General features: G+C 39.2%; 2 protein-coding genes across 3 annotated transcripts; both read right to left on the bottom strand.

Moving 5' to 3' along the window:
- Positions 1-1687: 1687 nt before the first annotated feature.
- On the bottom strand, positions 1688-9680 carry LOC108414308. 2 transcript variants are annotated; one of them, XM_017687165.1, is made up of 8 exons: positions 9523-9680; positions 6872-7198; positions 5665-5748; positions 5437-5553; positions 3608-3675; positions 3467-3532; positions 2718-2783; positions 1688-2623 (listed from the first exon to the last, which is right to left on the bottom strand). In XM_017687165.1, the coding sequence occupies exons 1-8, from the start codon at positions 9662-9664 to the stop codon at positions 2516-2518; spliced, it is 978 nt and encodes a 325-aa protein (XP_017542654.1). In that variant the 5' UTR covers positions 9665-9680; the 3' UTR covers positions 1688-2515. The 2 variants fall into 2 exon arrangements, with proteins under 2 accessions (XP_017542654.1, XP_017542653.1); XM_017687164.1 differs by having other exon boundaries at positions 3467-3675.
- A 3825-nt stretch (positions 9681-13505) lies between these two features.
- LOC108414310 lies at positions 13506-18393 on the bottom strand. The gene is made up of 6 exons (XM_017687166.1): positions 18296-18393; positions 16149-16460; positions 15611-15922; positions 15092-15396; positions 13835-13948; positions 13506-13732 (listed from the first exon to the last, which is right to left on the bottom strand). Exons 1-4 carry the CDS (start codon positions 18342-18344, stop codon positions 15095-15097), a joined length of 975 nt encoding a protein of 324 aa, XP_017542655.1. The 5' UTR covers positions 18345-18393; the 3' UTR covers positions 13506-13732; positions 13835-13948; positions 15092-15094.
- Between the last annotated feature and the right edge of the window lie 943 nt (positions 18394-19336).

The raw sequence follows: 19336 nt of genomic DNA on the forward strand, positions 1-19336 counted from the left end.
AGTCTTAACAAATCTGTTAAATTGAATTAAAATTAAAATTTTTAACCTAATCTTAACTTCAACACACAACCTATAGCTACTCCTCAATCTAAGCCTATAACTATGATGTTGTTGATAATCAATTAATCGCCTGAAAATGTTGATCATAATAATAGATCTATAGTATATCTATAGGGGACCATCAAAATAAAGTGTGAACCACATTTCTAGTAAGTCTAAAGTTTACATACACTAAGGCGACTGTCTCTTAAGAGTCTTTAAACTTGACGTTTAGAAGCTTCTGATTGGCCAGTTGTAACAATTAGGAGTTAATGAGGCTGTATTTAAGTGCCTATGTTTAGAGTCAGTGTCCTCGGTACTATGAGAAATTCTGAGCAACTCAGTCAAGTCAAAGAAAAACAACTGTGGAACAAGTCCGGTTCGTTTTTAAAAGTGAACAGCTGGAGCAAACAATTTCCAAACAACTGAAGGCACTACAAGTATCTGTAAAAAGAATTGTATGCATATATAAAAATCTAAGAACCACACACACACACACACACACACACACACACACACACACACACACACACACACACACATCATCCGAACCGTTTATCCTTCTGGGTCGCAGGGGGTGCTGGAGCCTATCCCAGCTGGAGGGAGGAAGGCAGGATACACCGTGGACCAGTCGCCAGTCTATCACAGGGCAGACAGACATACACACTGCATTATTTAGGAAGGACTGAACGAACTAAACTCTAAGGCAACAAAGGAACTGGTTAAGGAGCTGGAGGCATCAGATCACACTAAAAATTAGAAATAACACACTGTTAGTGAAACCTGACACAAAGCAAAACCTCAGCCCAGCTCTGCACAACTATAAGAACATTTCAGCTCCACACTTTGGGTGTTTACAGACACTTAGGTACCTATCGGAAAACTCATCTATTTTGTACAGCTGTTTATTTACTGTATTCTATTAAGGAAATGTTTTATTCTGAATTTCAGTGTAAAATAAAGCCATTGGAAATGCATGGATGTACTGAAAGGACTAAACACGCCCATCGGTGTGCAGTACTGAAAGTAACATTAGAAAGCTAGACATGTTTAAGGTGTTTTGGACTGAATACAGCAAAGTGTAACTAAACAGAATCAGATCGTATGAACTCTGTGTGCACCATACAGTCACAAAGTTGAGTTTTTATAAATTATAGCATAGTTTTGAATTTGGGCTTTCATTTTGCAAAAGATCAGAGGTGTTCTGCTACTTGTGTGCATGGCTATGTGAACCTATGTGACAAAATGAGCCCTGTTTTTAAAGCCATGCTTATGACATAGCAAAAATAAGTGTAAGAGCATCCTACAGGACCATAGACTGAAGTCCTTTCACGGAAAGAAGAAGCCCCTTACTCTTAGTCCAACATTAAAAACAGACTAAAAACAGACAAAAAACAACCAGGACAAGTGTTCTCTGATCAGATAACACAAACATGTAAACTGATGGCCATAATGATCAGCCTATGTATGGCAGAAAAGTGGGAGGCTTTGAATCCAGGAACACCATCCAGGCTGCGAAGCATGGTGGCGGAATGTTTTGCTAGAATGACACGTCATGTGAAGCCAAAAATAAAGTGTGATATCAATATGGTTCTTTGAAGATCATTTTTTTATTTAATAGCAGCAAAATGCACCAAATTGTAAAGATAAGCCAATAAAAATATTAAATAAAAGTGCAAAAACTCTAGTTATTATAAGATTATTTCATTCTCCTTCCTGAAATACTAGTTCCTTTTACATTTATACCATAGAATAAAATAATGCTTTTACATAGTAGACAGAATTTTAGCTGCAGCTTGATCACACAACAAAAATACAGCTGGCTAGCATACAATAAATATGTCTAATTAGCAACTAGAATTGTTAGAATGAGCATGTGTGTGTGTGTGTGTGTGTGTGTGTGTGTGTGTGTGTGTGTGTGTGTGTGTGTGTGTGCGTGCATTACACGGCTCAAAATATGTGGACATCAATGTCCATAGACAATTACTGGCAGTTGAATGAGTTGTCCTGAAGAGCTGTTCAACTTGGCACTGTAATAGGACGCCAGTTGCCCAGCAAGTCAGTTTGTCAAAATACTGTGCTGCTAGAGTTGCCCCAGTCAACTGTAAGTGCTGTTATTATGAAGTGGAAACAGTCCTTATATTTTAGCCTGGTCACTCAGCAGCCATCTGTGCCACGCTACTGGGTAATTTCCAGTCCTACAAACCAGATCCCTACCTCTTTGAATGGGGAGAGACCAACATAGTCAAAACTGAAGGTCAAAAACTGATTGGTTTCAAAGACATTTTAAATTATAAGTAAAATCTGAAAAAAAAAATAATAGAGACAGGGAGAGTTTTTCAACAATGAGCCATTTCACATCAAACTGGTCTAAATGACTGAATAATGCAGAAATTATGGGGGGAAAATGTGTATGAGATGCACATATGTGTGCGCTGTTCAGGTGTCCACATAATTTTGACCATGTTGTTTGCTACTAATTTAGCTTGATGCTGGCATATTCAGTAGTTTCTCTAGTGTCCATCAGTTTATGCGCTGGTGTGGATGCTTTGCTGTGGTCTATAATCGAGTACGTCACATCATCCTGCAGGAATAACAAATAATATATAAAATATATTAAATGCTGTTAATCACAGACGTACATGTAAGAGCAATCACATGATTTATATCATCCTCACCTTTTCTTGAGCTTTTTTGCACTTGCTTTGCAGATTTACATTCGCATACATCGCCTTTGAACGCTTCTGATGAAAGACAAGTTTGGTAAATTAGGCAGTTTATTAACCTATTTCAACACATCCACATTTATTGGGGTGGGAAATACTTGAGAAATCATACTTATAGGTGTTACTGTGGAAGATTTGGACTCTAGAATCGAGGACTACTGGAACTGAATACTTCTTGTTCTTACTTAAGTATGTCTTCAAAAGAAAAGTATTATTTTTACTTCTTACTTTGTTTATACCTTTAAAGTACAAAGTCCAAAATTCAGGAGTCAGGAGATGTTTCTCTTTTGCTTGCTAACTGGATTTGCTGCACATGTAAATTTATTGGCTCCATCGAAATATTCAACCAAATTCACGCTAGTGTAAACTCATCTTTGGAAATCTTTATATGAATATACATGTACCGCCTATTAGAAGCTATATTGCATCCACCAAACAAAGAAAACATTACATTTATTTGTTAAAACATTTAGTCGGTCATAATAAGGCAACATTATGGCAAGTTGTCCTTACCAAAAAAGTTATGTGATCATTTTCAAGTTATTACTAAATACTACATTAGTAATTACAGCAATAACAAGTAGGTAATAAAATGGTAAAACAATGCTAACAAGTTGTACTAATATAGAAAGTATATTTAGAAATCTAGAATCTAGAAAGGACAAATCACACCCAGTGATTGAACATGCAGGACCACTCACCTGTTTCTTATCTGCTTTACCAGCAGGTTCTGATGGTATAGTGCAGTACAGCACCTCAGAGCAATCCTGAATAAACACAGATAAATGAATTGATGCATGCTTTGTCTCTGAAGAACATCTTACAGTACTGAAACTTCTTACCTGTGTCTCCTGATCTGTCCTCTGTTCTGTTTTGCCCTCATGAGTGTCCATCTGCTCTCGTCTCTTAGCTGCAGAATCAAAACATATATGCATAGTATCTTCACGCAGCTCTAAACAATAAGGGTCTGATGTACTATGCATTTGGCCCCAGTTTAATGTATGAAGTACGCTTCAGGTATGAAACTGGCTCATAATCCGAAACATGGGTTGGGCCACATGCATAAAATGTGGTTGGGATAGTGTAGTGGGTAACACCTCTGCCTTCTACACTGTAGACTGGGGTTTAATCCCCTGCTTGGACAAGCACCCTACACTATATCAATAAGAGTCCTTGGGCAAGACTCCTAACACTATCTTCGCCTACGTGTGTAAAATAGTCCAATTTTAAGTCGGTCTGGATAAAAGAGTCAGCCAAATGCTGTAAAGGTAACAAAAATAAAAGAATGAGATCTGAACAAACTGTGGGAGGCTTGTGGAAAGAGTGGGTGGGGGTATTACACATGCAGCTGGTTCCAAAAGATGTGTTGATGCTGGCCAATATCATGTAAAACATATTCTTGTTTAATAAAAGACTAATGTAGCATGTAAACATAGTCAAAGATATGTTTTAAAACATATCCTTCAGACTAACTGCAAACAGAGTGCATTTTGAATGAATTATTTCTGTGATATTATGAAAACCAACACATTTATATATAGCCACTTCTTCAGTCTATTTTAGTTAGGCCTGCCCATTACCAGCTCTGTTTACATGCAAAGATTGATTGAATGCATTCCTCTGATTACATGCTCACTACAAGTAATCAGATCAACCATGACACTTGAGTAGAGTCTAATTTAGTGTAGATGTTACCATGGCAATGAGCATCACGTGAGTCCAGTTAGACTGAGATGTGTTTTTACCTGCTTTAAAATTGTCAGACTCAGAAAAAACATCCTTCACATGTACTTATAAAGGAAGCGGCATGAGGAAGATTTCGTGTTCTGAGCCACATAAGATTAATACTATTATTCTTCTATTTAACATATTATTTACAGGATTACCCACCCCATTCAATTGGATGGAAATTGTATTCCGAATGGCCTAGTCTTTTCCGACTGAGCTATTAGTTGGATCATTAATGGATTATTAGACTGCATAGAAATGGGGATATTTTTAAAGTTTACATTTACATGTGATCACTTGCATATATGAGCCCTTATAGGTGTAAGAAAAACAGCCTATAAGAAAGGTTGTATAATTATTATGTAAAAATGAATTATGACTTCAGCACATAAAACATCACAAAGCTAGTAAATGTAAAAATACAAAATACAGGAAACAGTCGCAACAGACATAGTGGCTAGATGGAGGAACTAGCCTTCAACATACACTGAATGTTTACAGTCAAAGCTGTTTAACTCTAGGGACCATACAGGCAACATGATGCAAACACAATAGGAAGCAGTTAGTGGACAGGTCTGTACACACTTTACATTAAGTGACACTTTTTAATCCCACAAACAGGGAAATTCCACCTCCGCATTTAACCCATCCGTGAAGTGAAGCACCTCATACACACTAGTGAACATACACACACTAGGGGTCAGTGAGCACACTTGCCCGGAGCGGTGGGCAGCCCTATACACGGCACCCGGGGAGCAATTGGGGGTTAGGTGTCTTATTCAAGGGCACCTGGTGCTGGGGATCGAACCGGCAACCTTCCAGTCACAGAAGGTTCCCTAACCTCCAGCCCACGACTGCCGCAGTCCTATTAAATCAGAGGCATTTTGCACTGCACCTCCACTCAAACATACATCTGGACCTGGATCTGAGTGTATGTGTGTACCTCGATGTCTCCAGTAGATGGCCCCTCCAATTAGCATCAAAAGCAGCAAACCCCCCACAGCACCATAAATGAAGAAATCAGAGTAGGTATTTGTTTGAGTGTCTGGGTCGGATGGATCTGAATATGAAAGAAGAAAGTGGTATAAACGTGTATGTAACTCTGTGAAGGAAGGTTAAATATGTGTAGACACTGAATAGCATGCTTTTAGTGAAGTTAACGCATCCTGACCGTTTTGAAAAGGCATCGTTGCAGAAGGTTCAGTTCTGCTATAGGCCACTGGAGTAGAAGTTTTAGTTGCTTTAGTCCGGGACCCTGCAGGCAAAGGAAGGTTGGCATGAGCTGCACATATAAATCAGTAGTGTTTAGTGTGACTTTTGTCCTATGGACACATATGCAACCCATACTAACAAATATTCTGTATCATACATATTAGTGGTGGGTGTTTTCACACTTGGGCTTCTTTAGTGACACTTAGAACTGCTAGCTGCATAATAGAATTGGCAGGTATTGTTCTACAAGTGTGTTAAGCTTTCCAATGAAGTTACGTTAGCAGTAGTCTGAATAGTTTAATAGGTAAATGATTTGTGTGTGTGAGGTCATGTTGAATACATCTACATACATACACACACACACACACTGGCCACTTTATTAGGTACAGTTGGTATAGCTAATCAGCCAATCACATGGCTGCAACTCAATGCATTTAGGCATGTAGAGGTGGTCAAGACAACCTTGTTGGCGCTCAGCGGTCAGTTGTGTGGACGAAAATGCCTTGTTGATGTGAGAGGTCAGAGGAGAATGGGCAGACTGGTTCCAGATGATAGAAAGGCAACAGGAACTCAAATAACCAACCAAAATCTCTGAGGAACGTTTCCAACATCTTGTTGAAAGTCTGCCACAAAGAATTAAGGCTGTTCTGAAGGCAAAAGGGGGTCCAACATTTTACTAGCAAGATGCACCTAATAAAGTGGCCGATGAGTGTATATTAATGGACAAATACAATATATAAAAGTGCATATTAATGACCAATTACATCAGGTGCTTGACAAAGGTGTAGAGAGTAAAATGTGACACTATAAATCTGGGCCGAAAAGCTGACCTAGAAAGTACAAGTCAAGTTGAAGTCTCTTGGATTAAATCTTGTCTAGAATGTATTGCTACCACTAGGAATGTGATTAGAAGCATTAAAATGATGTTTTAACAGTAAGCTTGATATCTGAGTACTCATTTCCACAAGCTCACATCTGTACACTCCTCTAATTTAAGATTTATTTCTTCTTTTTCCAATCTATCCTTTATAATCAGGTCTTAACATGTTTATAATTTCTATTTCAATACATTGTTTTAAAATTTAATTTGAAATATGTATGTATGTTCTTATTTGTAAAGGACTTTGAACGACCACTGTGTATAAAATTGATTTAAATAAACTTGCCTTGCCTTGCCTTGTCTTCAACAGCGAGCCTGATATATATGTATTGTCCTTCTTTAGCATTGCACTGGTAATCTCCTCCATCCTCTTTAGTCAGGTGTGATATGAGTAGAGAGAGATTTCCTGGAGAGTGACCATTAACCAGCTGAACTCTGTCTCTGTACTGACCACTGTCACTGGATATGTTTTCCCATCTGTCTTTGTTGTATTTTATCCAGGTGAATGTCTTGGGTTTGGTGTGTAGGTCAGTGCAGTGGCAGGGCAGCAGGACCGACCCTCCTGTATGAGCTGTGATAGGCAATGTGTTTCCACAATTTTCCAAAGTGCAGCCTGCAGAAACACATATGAGCATAATTACCTCTTAGCAGACGAGGCATTTCACCTGGACTGGAGCACAAGGTAAGACTCACACTTGCTCAGTGCAGGTAAATGGCAGAGTATATGATTACACATAGTTATGCAGTCTAATTTCAGCATGCTGTCATCTTGCTTAATGACCCAGAATCCACTGCACAGCATATGGCTGCAGCCACCACGGTCCACCTGATCTTTCACTCCCACAGCCACCAGTGCTATTCTCATTGCTTTTACAGAAATGCAGAAGGAAGAAGAAATCTGGGTAAATATGTGCGCTTAGAACAGTTATAATGCAGTCTTGACTGACACCATCTTAGTGCTTTTTAGATCAACAACACTACTTTTTTCTTAATATCTCTGGAGTGATTTGCTTCCTCTGCTAAAAAAAGTGATGTTCCTCACACGATCAACAGCACAAACACCATGAAGATAAAAAAGTGTCCGCATCTGTCAATCACTGATGAAAAGGGATTTATACATAAATATTTCTCAATAGAAAATAACAGAAATTCTGCCTTAGCAAATTCTGCCTAACCCCGTTTCATGCAGGTCCTGAAGGAAAACTAATTAAAAAAAATAATAATTTGATAATATAAGGGACGCAAAGGTACACAGGTTGCAACATATATAAAATGAAAGATGTCAGATGCAACATTTGCTGTATATCTCTAAACCAAAACTAAACCAAAACTAAAGCCATACAAGATTTTGCAAGATTAAAAATGATTTTTATTGGTAAAAGTCAGTTTGCTGGAAACAAAGTTCGCCTAATTTTTATGCACTTTGCAAGTCAATGGACTCATAGTGTTTGGCCATGAAAGCCCTGTGCTTTTAAGTTCTTTCCTTGGTTTGACCCACCCAGTTCAGCTTAGTAAGGGCTTGTTAATGAGCTTGTTAGTTGGATAAGGAAAACGATAAAATGTGAGTTGCCTCCAGGCCCAAGATCAGGAAACACAGTCCTAACATATACACAACAATTTCACAGATAGTGATGCTCTGCACTAACGTTATTATTATTCCATATTATTGGCCCAAACTGGTGGTCTAGCTCTACTACTAAAGGTTTTCAACCACTTTCACATCATCAGTAAGGTTGCAGCATGATTTGATATACCTTAAATTGTGCTGTATTATATCTTCTACAGTAGGAAAAACAACAGCACAATCACCAGCAACACGGAGCACAAGCAGCTGATAAAAGCAAACCTGTATTCTTAATGAATTCCAGAAGCTCTCTCACAGGCACAAACAACACAACAACACATTGCATTACACAATCATATCACACCAGCATGTGTAGAAAGTGGAAAGGAAACGTGTTCAGATCAACCGTGACCAACTCTTTCCTGTCTTTCTCCCACCCAGAGAAACATAATGATTCAATAGCGTTCTCTGTGTTCTCACTCGTTCCTCCCTCTTTCTTCTCAACATATGCCGCATTCATATATTTACATATGACTGCCTGATCAAATAATAAATCAAATAATAAGAAGAAGAACTGTCCCTACTACAAGTCCCTACTATACAATAAGTTACATTCAGATAGCACCTTTCACAAACCCAAGGTTGCTTCACATAGCATGGGCAAAAAAAAACAATATATAAAATAAAATATACAAAATAAAAAGATATAGGTCCATCTTGCCAATATACAGTTAGACTTATCGGACTGTAGCCTTCTACTGTGATTTACGATTTATATTAACCATCACCGAAGCCCTGGGCCTGATGAAGGCCTGGGTCACTCACTTGTGTGCACAAAGTATGTAAATGTAAGTATTTACATACATTCATGTGCAGAAATACAGAAACACAGTGTCTGCCTGCACGTTAAAGGAAAGCAAACAAAACCTAAAGCCTCTAGCTCCATTCAAAAATTGGTAATTTGGAGATTTATGCACTCTCAGGAAAAAAAGTGAAGTGGTAGCCCACTTGTCACTGAGGTGATACCCTCAAGGGTATATCGACTTGGTGAACATATTCTGTTACAGTTTTATTTCTTACATGTATTGACTCAGTACACATAGTCTGGATGCCAGGAGTTTTCACTTTATTGCTCTGTTTCAAAGAGCTTTAGGTTAGGAAAAGGTACAAAAACATACCTTTCCCCTGGGGAAAAAAAATATTGAAGGTACACCACTGGACCTTAAGACAGCTGTTGTACCATTGAGGGGACATTTACGTTGTTTTCACCTTGACATGACCATCTTTACTCAGCTCAGTTACATAAGCCAAAGCATATTAGCCGCTAATGACAAACTGGACATTAAGGTAGAGAAGGAAAAAGCAGGACTCACCTTCAGTAAAATGAAGCACTGTGAGGAGAAGACAAATCAACACCTGCATTCTGACTTGAACCCACTTATAAATCGAAGAGCTAATTACAGCTACACACAGTGTCTTACTGCTGCACTGTGTCTGAACTAAAGACCACACCATGCCATATTCAGCTGATTCACACATTCGTTACACCATAACAGGAAGAGAAACCTTTGTATCACATGGTTTGCTAAGGCAGATTGGAGACAGCATGAGCAGTGCGATAAGGGAATGTTGCGTAAGTGCATCAGTGGTCAGAGTAATACGTAATAATACTGACTTTAATGTGTATAACACTTTTCTCACAAATATTTTTTTATGTAAATATGACCTAAAATATGGGCAAATTTTCATTTGTTATAGTTTTAAAGAGGCATTTTCGTCCACACAACTGACCGCTGACTGGATATTTCCTCTTTCTCGGACCGTTCTCTGTAAACCCTAGAGAACCCTAGTTGTGTGTGAAAATCCCAGTAGATCAGCAGTTTCTGAAATACTCAGACCAGCTCGTCTGGCACCAACAACCACGCCACGTTCAAAGCCCCTTAAATCCCCTTTCTCCCCCATTCTGATGCTCGGTCTGCACTTCAGCAAGTTGTGTTGACCACCTCTACATGCCTAAATGCACTGAGTTGCGGCCGTGTGATTGGCTGATTAGGTATTTGTGGTAACAAGCAACTGTACCTAATAAAGTGGCTGTGTGTGTGTGTGTGTGTGTGTGTTACATATTACAGAAACTTCCTACCTATTTGTCTTAAGTTATGATGTCACAGGTCAACATACATTTTTTTGCAAATTCTTAATACAGAAGCAAATCTTATGTTAAAATAAGAGTCTTATCTTACAGCATCTTATCTTAGCTCAAGTTAGAAAATCACAACTTTCTTAATTGAAGCCGACAATCAACTGTCGTCTCTTTTACCAAGCAACCAACCGTACATGCACAGCTGAAATCAAGTAGTTAGCCAGACAGCTAGTGTTACATACCATTACTGATGTAAAAAAAACATGTCAAATAAAACTGCTACAATATAAAAGTGCTACATACTGAAAGTTAAGAATACTGTGAGAGCTCTTCATGTTGTTTTTCCAGAGCATTACTGTGATGCAGTCAAGAGCTATCTCTCTTTTTGCCCGGGTTCTGGATATTTATAAGTAACTCTAATATTTTCCATACTATTGCTCTAATAACCACCTCTAATCTAAAATCTAAAAAAATATAAGAATATCAACAAAAATGAAAAAGGGGTAAAAATTCATGCAAAAGACTTCAGCCAATGAGTTATTGTGGACTGAAGGAAAAGGCCTTCATTTATTTAGCATCAAATGGCAAGATGGTTCAATGGCTCAACCACAACGTTAAGAACATCTCAAAACGTCCTTTTTTCATTCCCCTCTGGGATGATGAGGTAGTCTCCCCACCCCATTTACACAATTCCATACCATTTTAGTCCCCAACATGTCCTTTTTCGGTAGTCTTTAAAACCAAAAGCATATGATGTGTTTTTTGTGTAAAACCCACTCTGGTCTGACTCTTACCACATTGTTTTCTCCTTACAGGGCCCTGTTACGCACCTCTTCATAGGGCATCTCACACAACCCTCTATATACAAACAAGTGTGAACCTCAGCTATAATTTAAACTATCATCTTGCACAGCTCCCTTCTGTGAGCCCAGAAACTCTTTCCCCATTAGAGAGTCTACTGCATACAGTCTGTAGACTGCTTTCCTATATTACCTTATTAGGAGGGGCCTATTTTTCCATAAAGTAAACCAACATCCAAAAACCAGGAGAGAGAGAAAAAAAAGGGCACCCTATAATTCAGTAACATGTAGAACCATATTCAGTGACAATAACATTTTCTGTAGGAGTTTATCAGTCTCTCACATTGTTTTGGAGAAATTTTGGCCCACTCTTCTTCACAACATTGCTTCAGTGCATCGATATTTGAGGGCTTTAGTTTATGCACAGCTCTTGAGATTTTGCCACTGCATTTGATGTGGCTGAGGTCTGGACTTGGACATGGCCATTCCAACACCTTGATGCTTTTTTCATCTGTGGACATTCAGATGTTGATTTGCTGGTGTGCCTGGGATCATTGCCCTGTTACATAACCCAATTTGGTCCTAGATTGAGGCTGGACAGTTGGCCTCACATTGCTTCAAGAATAATCTTGTTTAAAGTTCGCCGGGTCCTGTGGCTACAAAACAAGCCCATATGGCTATGATGTGTTTGTGGTGATACATTGTGTTTGTTTTTTTGCCAAACATGACACTGTGTGTTATCAAAGCAAACCTAAACCATACTGCCAGAAGGAGCTTTTTCATAGCTATCCTTCTGTCACGATTGGCTCCTCCCGCTCCATGTGCCTTTTTGTTTTGGTTTGTCCATGTGCCTCATTTTCCCTGTGTATTTAAGCCCTGTGTTTGCCCCTTGTGTTTGCCAGTCTTTGCTTCATGTCTCGGTCTCTGTTTGCCGTGTTTGTATTCTGGTTTTGTCATGTCTGACCCTCGATCTATCCGTGTTGGCTCTATGACCCTGGACTGCCTTGACCATGAACCTGGATTTGCCCTCAATAAAAGTCGCTTACCTCCGCACATGCGTCTGCTACATCACTCCACGTTACACCTTCCATGAAAATCAATACCTGAATGCTCCAGTGCCCCAGAACATCAAACTGACCGAAGCTCTCGCACACTCCTTGATGATTAGCTTCTTGTGCATCTTGTGCATTTGATAAATTATACCTGACCGCTACTTACCCTCTTAATGGTTATGAAAGAAGGAGGGGTGTGCTTGTTCTTTCCTATTGGTTTTCTAAATAATGTAACTCTAATTTGATTGGCTGTCTCATTCAAAAAGTAGTCTGGGCTGAAAAGCATCAGCATGAATTGGTGGAAGTATGTAAATGTTTTGGTTTACATGACCACAGAATTCAAAATTAGCTAGTCTTTTAGATTACTGTCCACATATGGACCATATGAACTGAGGAGTGAATGTTGTTTTCAACCATACCACACCCAATACTGCACACAGCACAGAGGAAATGTGATGAGATCAAATGTGCTGAACTGTGCTGAAGAGGATGTACTAATGCAATAGTGTCTTGTATTTTGCCACTCATTCCTTCCTCTTTCTTATCTTTCAGCACATGGTACGTTACATCATATAGTCACGATTGATCACTTGCTGGAAAATAATTCTCTTTGTCCATACTTATTTACACTTATCAGCCTTTTTATTAGAAACCCCTACTTGTGGCCATCCTTTAAAGCTTCCTAAGTCATCATGTGCCCACCTGCCCTCAAAAAACACAGGTAACAAAGTTAATATTATGAACATGTTGCAATATGATATTATTTATTTTGAATTCAGATTATTATTTTCTGTACATAGAATTTGATTAACATATCACAAAGAATTTAAAATTTAAAATTAAAATTAAGCGACTGGATGTATACAATGAAAAACATTTAATTAATCTGTGAAGCAGTCCAATGGCTAATAACTAATTTATAGAACACGATCATAAGACAATCATATATGTGTGTGTGTGTGTGTGTGTGTGTGTGTGTGTGTGTGTGTGTGTGTGTGTGTGTGTGTGTGTGTTTGTGTGTGTGTGATTGTGTGTGTTGCTGCACATTGCTGTTATTGGAAGATTGTATCTCCATTTTTAGAAATACCTGTCGCCCTTTACATTGTGTGCAAAAGTCTTGATCAATACATCAAACGAAATGGCCCAAAATTATTTGGAAAAAGGCTGGTTTCACTGACTTCAATTGATAGCAAAAAAAAGTAAAGTTATTATTTTGGAGATATGAGATTTTTGTTCCAACAACAGTGGTATATATATATATATATATATATATATATATATATATATATATATATATATATATATATATATATATATACCAACCATCATTATTTACTATGTAAAAGGTCACAAGTAGTCTCATAACATAGGGACATGCCCCCCATGAGCAATCAGAAATGTCTATGGGAATACAGCATACCACCTTGATACATGTTCAAATTCTGTTCTGAACGTCAGCCAACCGATAACTGACCAATGGACGTGTTGTTAGTAGTTGGTCTGTTTATGTCTGTCAGATTTCCTCTTTGCTGTAGACTCACTGCTCCATCAGTGCCATCATTGCTGTGGTATATCATGGTACCAGCAGACTCTTAGGTAGTTAGGAACAAGAAATGATCAAATTATACACATAAACATTCACACATGGCAGAACAGTAGCAAGAGTAAAATGAGCTAGTTGTGCAGTTTGTACCTTTGTTCCTCTTGGTGTGATAAACCACAGCCACTATAATGTGGAGAAAGATCACAGTCACCAAGGCAAAGGGGACGAAGGGCAGAGACGGTGGAGTCTCAACAACAGTATGTCCTAGCAAAAAAATTGCAAGATAGAAAATGATTAACAGTAACATTTTATTTTGATAGTCCATTGAAGATACTTTGTAGCTGCTTCCTACACCTACTCCTAAACCTAACCCTAACCTTAACTTCAACACTAAACCCACACCTACTCCTAAACCTAACCTTAACTTCAACACTAAACCCACACCTACTCCTAAACCTAACCCTAACCTTAACTTCAACACTAAGGCTACACCTACTCCTAAACCTAACCCTAACCTTAACTTCAACACTAAACCCACACCTACTCCTAAACCTAACCCTAACCTTAACTTCAACACTAAACCCACACCTACTCCTAAACCTAACCTTAACTTCAACACTAAACCCACACCTACTCCTAAACCTAACCCTAACCTTAACTTCAACACTAAGGCTACACCTACTCCTAAACCTAACCCTAACCTTAACTTCAACACTAAACCCACACATCCTCCTAAACCTAACCCTAACCTTAACTTCAACACTAAGGCTACACCTACTCCTAAAACCTAACCCTAACCTTAACTTCAACACTAAACCTACACCTACTCCTAAACCTAACCCTAACCTTAACTTCAACACTAAACCCACACCTACTCCTAAACCTAACCCTAACCTTAACTTCAACACCTACTCTTAAAATCAACACTAAACATACACCTACTTCTAAACTTAACCTTAATTTTAGCATTATATGTACACCTAATCCTAAACCTAACCTTAACTTCAGGACTAAATGTACACCTAGTCCTAAACCTAACCCTAACCTTAACTTCAACACTAAGGCTACACCTACTCCTAAACCTACCCTTAAAATCAACACTAAACATACACCTACTCCTAAACTTAACCTTAATTTTAGCATTATATGTACACCTACTCCTAAACCTAACCTTAACTTCAGGACTAAATGTACACCTAGTCCTAAACCTAACCCTAACCTTAACTTCAAAACTAAACCTACACATACCCCTAAACTTAATCCAAACCTTGGTGAAGCTTTTCCTAAACTATTCTTAAGTTATAGAATTGTGTAGTAAAACATTGAGCCCACTTTCAGGCCCTGGCCATTTAAAGGATTGTTGCTACCACTGGGAATGTGAAGAGAAGCATAACAAGAATGTTTTACCTTCTACAAAAAGTTGGATATTTTTGTACTCATTTCCTGTAAGCTCACACCTCCTCCATCCTCTTCAGTCAGGTGTGCTATGAGTAGAGACAGGTTTCCTGGAGAGTGACCATTAAACAGCTGAACTCTGTTTCTGTACTGACCACTGTCACTGGATATCTCTTCCCATGTGCTTGTGTTGAGTTTCTTCCAGGTGAGTTTCTCAGGTGCGGTGTGTAGGTCAGGGCAGTAGCAGGGCAGCAGTACTGACCCTCCTGTATGAGCTGTGATCCTCTGGTAAGTTTCACTGTTTCCCAGAGTGCAGCCTGCAGACACACACATCAGTAAAGACTCTCACTTAATCAATGTTATTACGCTGCTCTGAAATTCAAAGCCCAGAGTGAAACAAAACTGATCTCTGTGTTTTTTTTTGTGAAGGTGATCAAGATCAAGCTCTTAATTGATAAAAAAGGACTGTTTACATTACTTTTGTTACTTAATTTGAATTGCATATATAATAAAGATGGAAATACTATTTACCTTCTACAGTGAGGCCAATGTGTAGGTGTCCAGTGTCTTTAACATCACACCTGTAAACTCCTCCATCCTCTTCAGTCAGGTGTGATATGAGGAGAGAGAGATTTCCTGGAGAGTGACCATTAACCAGCTGATCTCTGTTTCTGTACTGACCACTCTCACTGGATATCACTTCCCATGTGCTTGTATTAAATTTCTTCCAGGTGAATGTCTCAGGTTTGATCTGTAGGTCAGTGCAGTAGCAGGGCAGCAGTACTGACCCTCCTGTATACGCTGTCTCATACACTGTTCTTCCACTGTTTTCCAGAGTGCACCCTGCAGAAACATACATCAGTAAAGACCCTCTCTTTCTTGATCTTGTTATGCTGCTCTGAAATTCAAAGCCCAGGGTGAAACAAAACTGACCAGTGTGTTTATTTGTGATGCTAATCAATATCAAGTGCTCTTATTTGATAAAAAAGGGCAATCCTAAGAATTGTGTACATTACTCTTGTAATTTAATTTGAATTGCATATATAATAACGATTTAACTACTGTTTACCTTCTACAGTGAGGCCAATATATATGTGTCCAGTGTCTTTAACATCACACCTGTAAACCCCTCCATCCTCTTCAGTCAGGTGTTTTATGAGTAGAGAGAGATTTCCTGGAGAGTGACCATTAACCAGCTGAACTCTGTCTCTGTACTGACCACTCTCAGTGGATATTTCTTCCCATGTGCTTGTATTAAATTTCTTCCAGGTGAATGTCTCAGGTTTGGTCTGTAGGTCAGTGCAGTAGCAGGGCAGTAGTACTGACCCTCCTGTATACGCTGTCTCATACACTGTTCTTCCACTGTTTTCCAGAGTACAGCCTGCAGAAACACACATGAGCATAATTACCTCTCTTTGAAAGATTTAAAGCATTTTTGGTACAGAAGAGTACAGAAGTCGCAGATGAGCTCTTTAAACTGGACTAGAGCACCAGGCTAAGACTCATACTTGGAGCTCAGTGCAGGTAAATGGCAAAATATTTAATTGCACATCGTTACGCAGCCTAATTTCAGCATGCTGTCTTTTTGCTTGATGTCCCAGAATGCACTGCATAGTGAATGACTGCAGCTACAACTTTCATGGTCTGTCACTTGTGCATCCACCAGCTGTGATGACCATTCTCATGGCTCGTCACATTGGCTTCATTGATAGTTATTTATTTCTTAAAATAAAAGAAATGTCCAGTGCCTGTAACACTACCCCAGTACCACTACTGATATCCTGGTCAATTGGTAATGTCACCTTTCACCCAATCATAACACCTGTTGTTTGTATGTTATTAATCAATGACTGGGGGTAGTTGTGGGCTGGAGGTTAGTGAACCAGCCTTGCAACCCGAAGGTTGTTGTTTCAATCCCCTGAGCCGTCAGTACATGACTGAGGTGCCCTAGAGAATGATACCTAACCCCCCAAGTGCTCCTCGGGCACTGAGGATAGGGCTGACCACCACTCCAGGCAAGTGTGCTCACTGCCCCCTAGTGTGTGTCTTCACTAGTGTGTATGTGGTGTTTCACTGCACAGATGATTTTTATATTGAAGAATTTTAGTGCTAAGCATCAGTTTAACAGAAACAAGATGTTGGACAGTAAAAGCAACAAAATTATTAAAGCATTTTGCAATTTGCAAGTCGATGGAAGCGCAATGTTTCCCAGCCCTGGTGCAGCCTCGCCTACATCTGCTCCAATCTACAGTCCACTGAACAGCACAACAACACATAATACAATGCATTACACAACTACACCACACCAGAATATACACAAAACAGAAGACAAACATATTTAAGTCCACCCTGAACTCTTTCTCCCACACCCTGAGGAGATGCAATAGCATGCTGGGTGTTGTCACTCATTCCTTCCTTGTTTGGATTTGCCACATCATATAGTCACAACTGATAACCTCCTTGAAAATAACTCTCTCTTTCTGCACACATCTACACTCAAAGACTTTATTAGAACCCTCTACTTCATAGGTCCACCTTGTTGTGGTTAAAGACTGTAGCCCATTTGTTACCGTCTGCAATTTGTGTTAATGCTTCATGGAATATGCTTGTTTATAAACTGAGCAAACATGTTCAATTCAAGTTATAGATTTTTATGCTACTGTGCCTGATTCACTCATACTTTCACAAAATTAAATTGCTACAACTCTTTCTTTGGAGCAATATCATTTAAATCGCCAACAGTGGTTCTCAAACTGGCTCTCTTATTTGGAAGATGTCTAAACAACTTTAGTTAAAAAAGGTTCTGCACTGTTTAAAGGCTTTCCTAGAACTGTACATCTGAGCCAGTAACATTTAAGACCTTCTATTTCCAAGAGTGTAGGTATTGGTGATATATACAATGCATATTTCTGCTATTTTACTATATAATATGTACAGAAACACTGAACTATAGTGCCTACCTGCCTAAAAAGTTAGATTTTTCAAGTGCATTGACCCAATACACCTTTTCTTGACTCCAGTCTTTTAATTTCATTGATCTGTTTTAAAGCTTTAGGTTATAAAAAGGTACAAATACATGCTTTTCTCTAAGGCTGTTATTGTAACTTTGAGTTTACAGTTTTTGTACCGTGACATATTCATCTTTACTCAGCTCATGGACAATAAAACATGCATGCTGCTAATGACCTGAACATTGTGTAAAATCAGAGGACTTACCTTCAGTAACATGAAGCACTGTAAGGAGAAGACAAATCAAGACCTGCATTCTTACTGAAGACTTACTAGAACAACTTCCTGCTGCACTGTCTAAACATTAGTACTGTGCTTTAAAGATCGCATTAAGCCACAACACACTGAAGACAGTTCGTAGGATGAGCAAACTTTGCACCACGTGGTTCACTAAGTGAAAGGACCGGCCGTTTTTGGTCCGTTCATGAAGAGGAACCAGAGAGTGGATCACCTGTCCCGTGGAAAGCCTCAGTTGCAGCGGGAGCGCTCGGTGCAAGAAGACAGAACGACTCTCTTAATCAATCAAAGAGTTTATTAAGTCTTCTGCACAAAGAAAGAAGGGCACTCCTTCTTTTATACAAACACGTCCTGCCCTGTTGCGTACAAGCAAACAGGGTGGACCCAAATAAGTTGTCTAACAGTCATGAAATGCTAAGCTGACACTCACGGTGATGGTGACAGAAAGAGACATGCCAAAAGAGGATGTTGCATAAGTACAGCAGTAGTCAGAGGCATACAAGTAATAAGAATAAGAATGAGTTTAATTTTATAGCACTTTCCTTACAAAGCAATAAGAATGCACAAATCAACGGTGGACAAAGCATACACCATACCCACAGTTCCCAGACAGCAGGGGTAAAACATCTCAGTTGGCCTTCTGGCCAGTGGGCCCAGGGTTCCTCCTCCACTGAGGGGTGAAAGGGATTTATGTTGGCATGGACACATCTGGACAACTCCAACCACAGATAAAAAGGTCCCTCTGCTGGAGTGTCCAGGAAAGGTCTTCAGCAGCAGACTGGGAAAACTCCTCAGCTACGGAGACAGATCTTTATGTCGATCATACTCAGGATGTCTCCTGTGCTGTGGGAAAAGATCTTTCTGCCTAGGAAATCTCCCATACCATGGGGACAGGTATCCCTGCCAGTGTGCCTAGGAATACTCTTCAGCCTTGAAGAAAGATCTCTCTGCTGGCATATCCAAGAACAGTTCTTAGACACAAGCCTGGGAAAATTCCTTGGTCTTGAGAAT

The sequence above is a fragment of the Pygocentrus nattereri genome, chromosome 4, assembly GCF_015220715.1.
Source record: "Pygocentrus nattereri isolate fPygNat1 chromosome 4, fPygNat1.pri, whole genome shotgun sequence".
Lineage (NCBI taxonomy): Eukaryota > Metazoa > Chordata > Actinopteri > Characiformes > Serrasalmidae > Pygocentrus > Pygocentrus nattereri.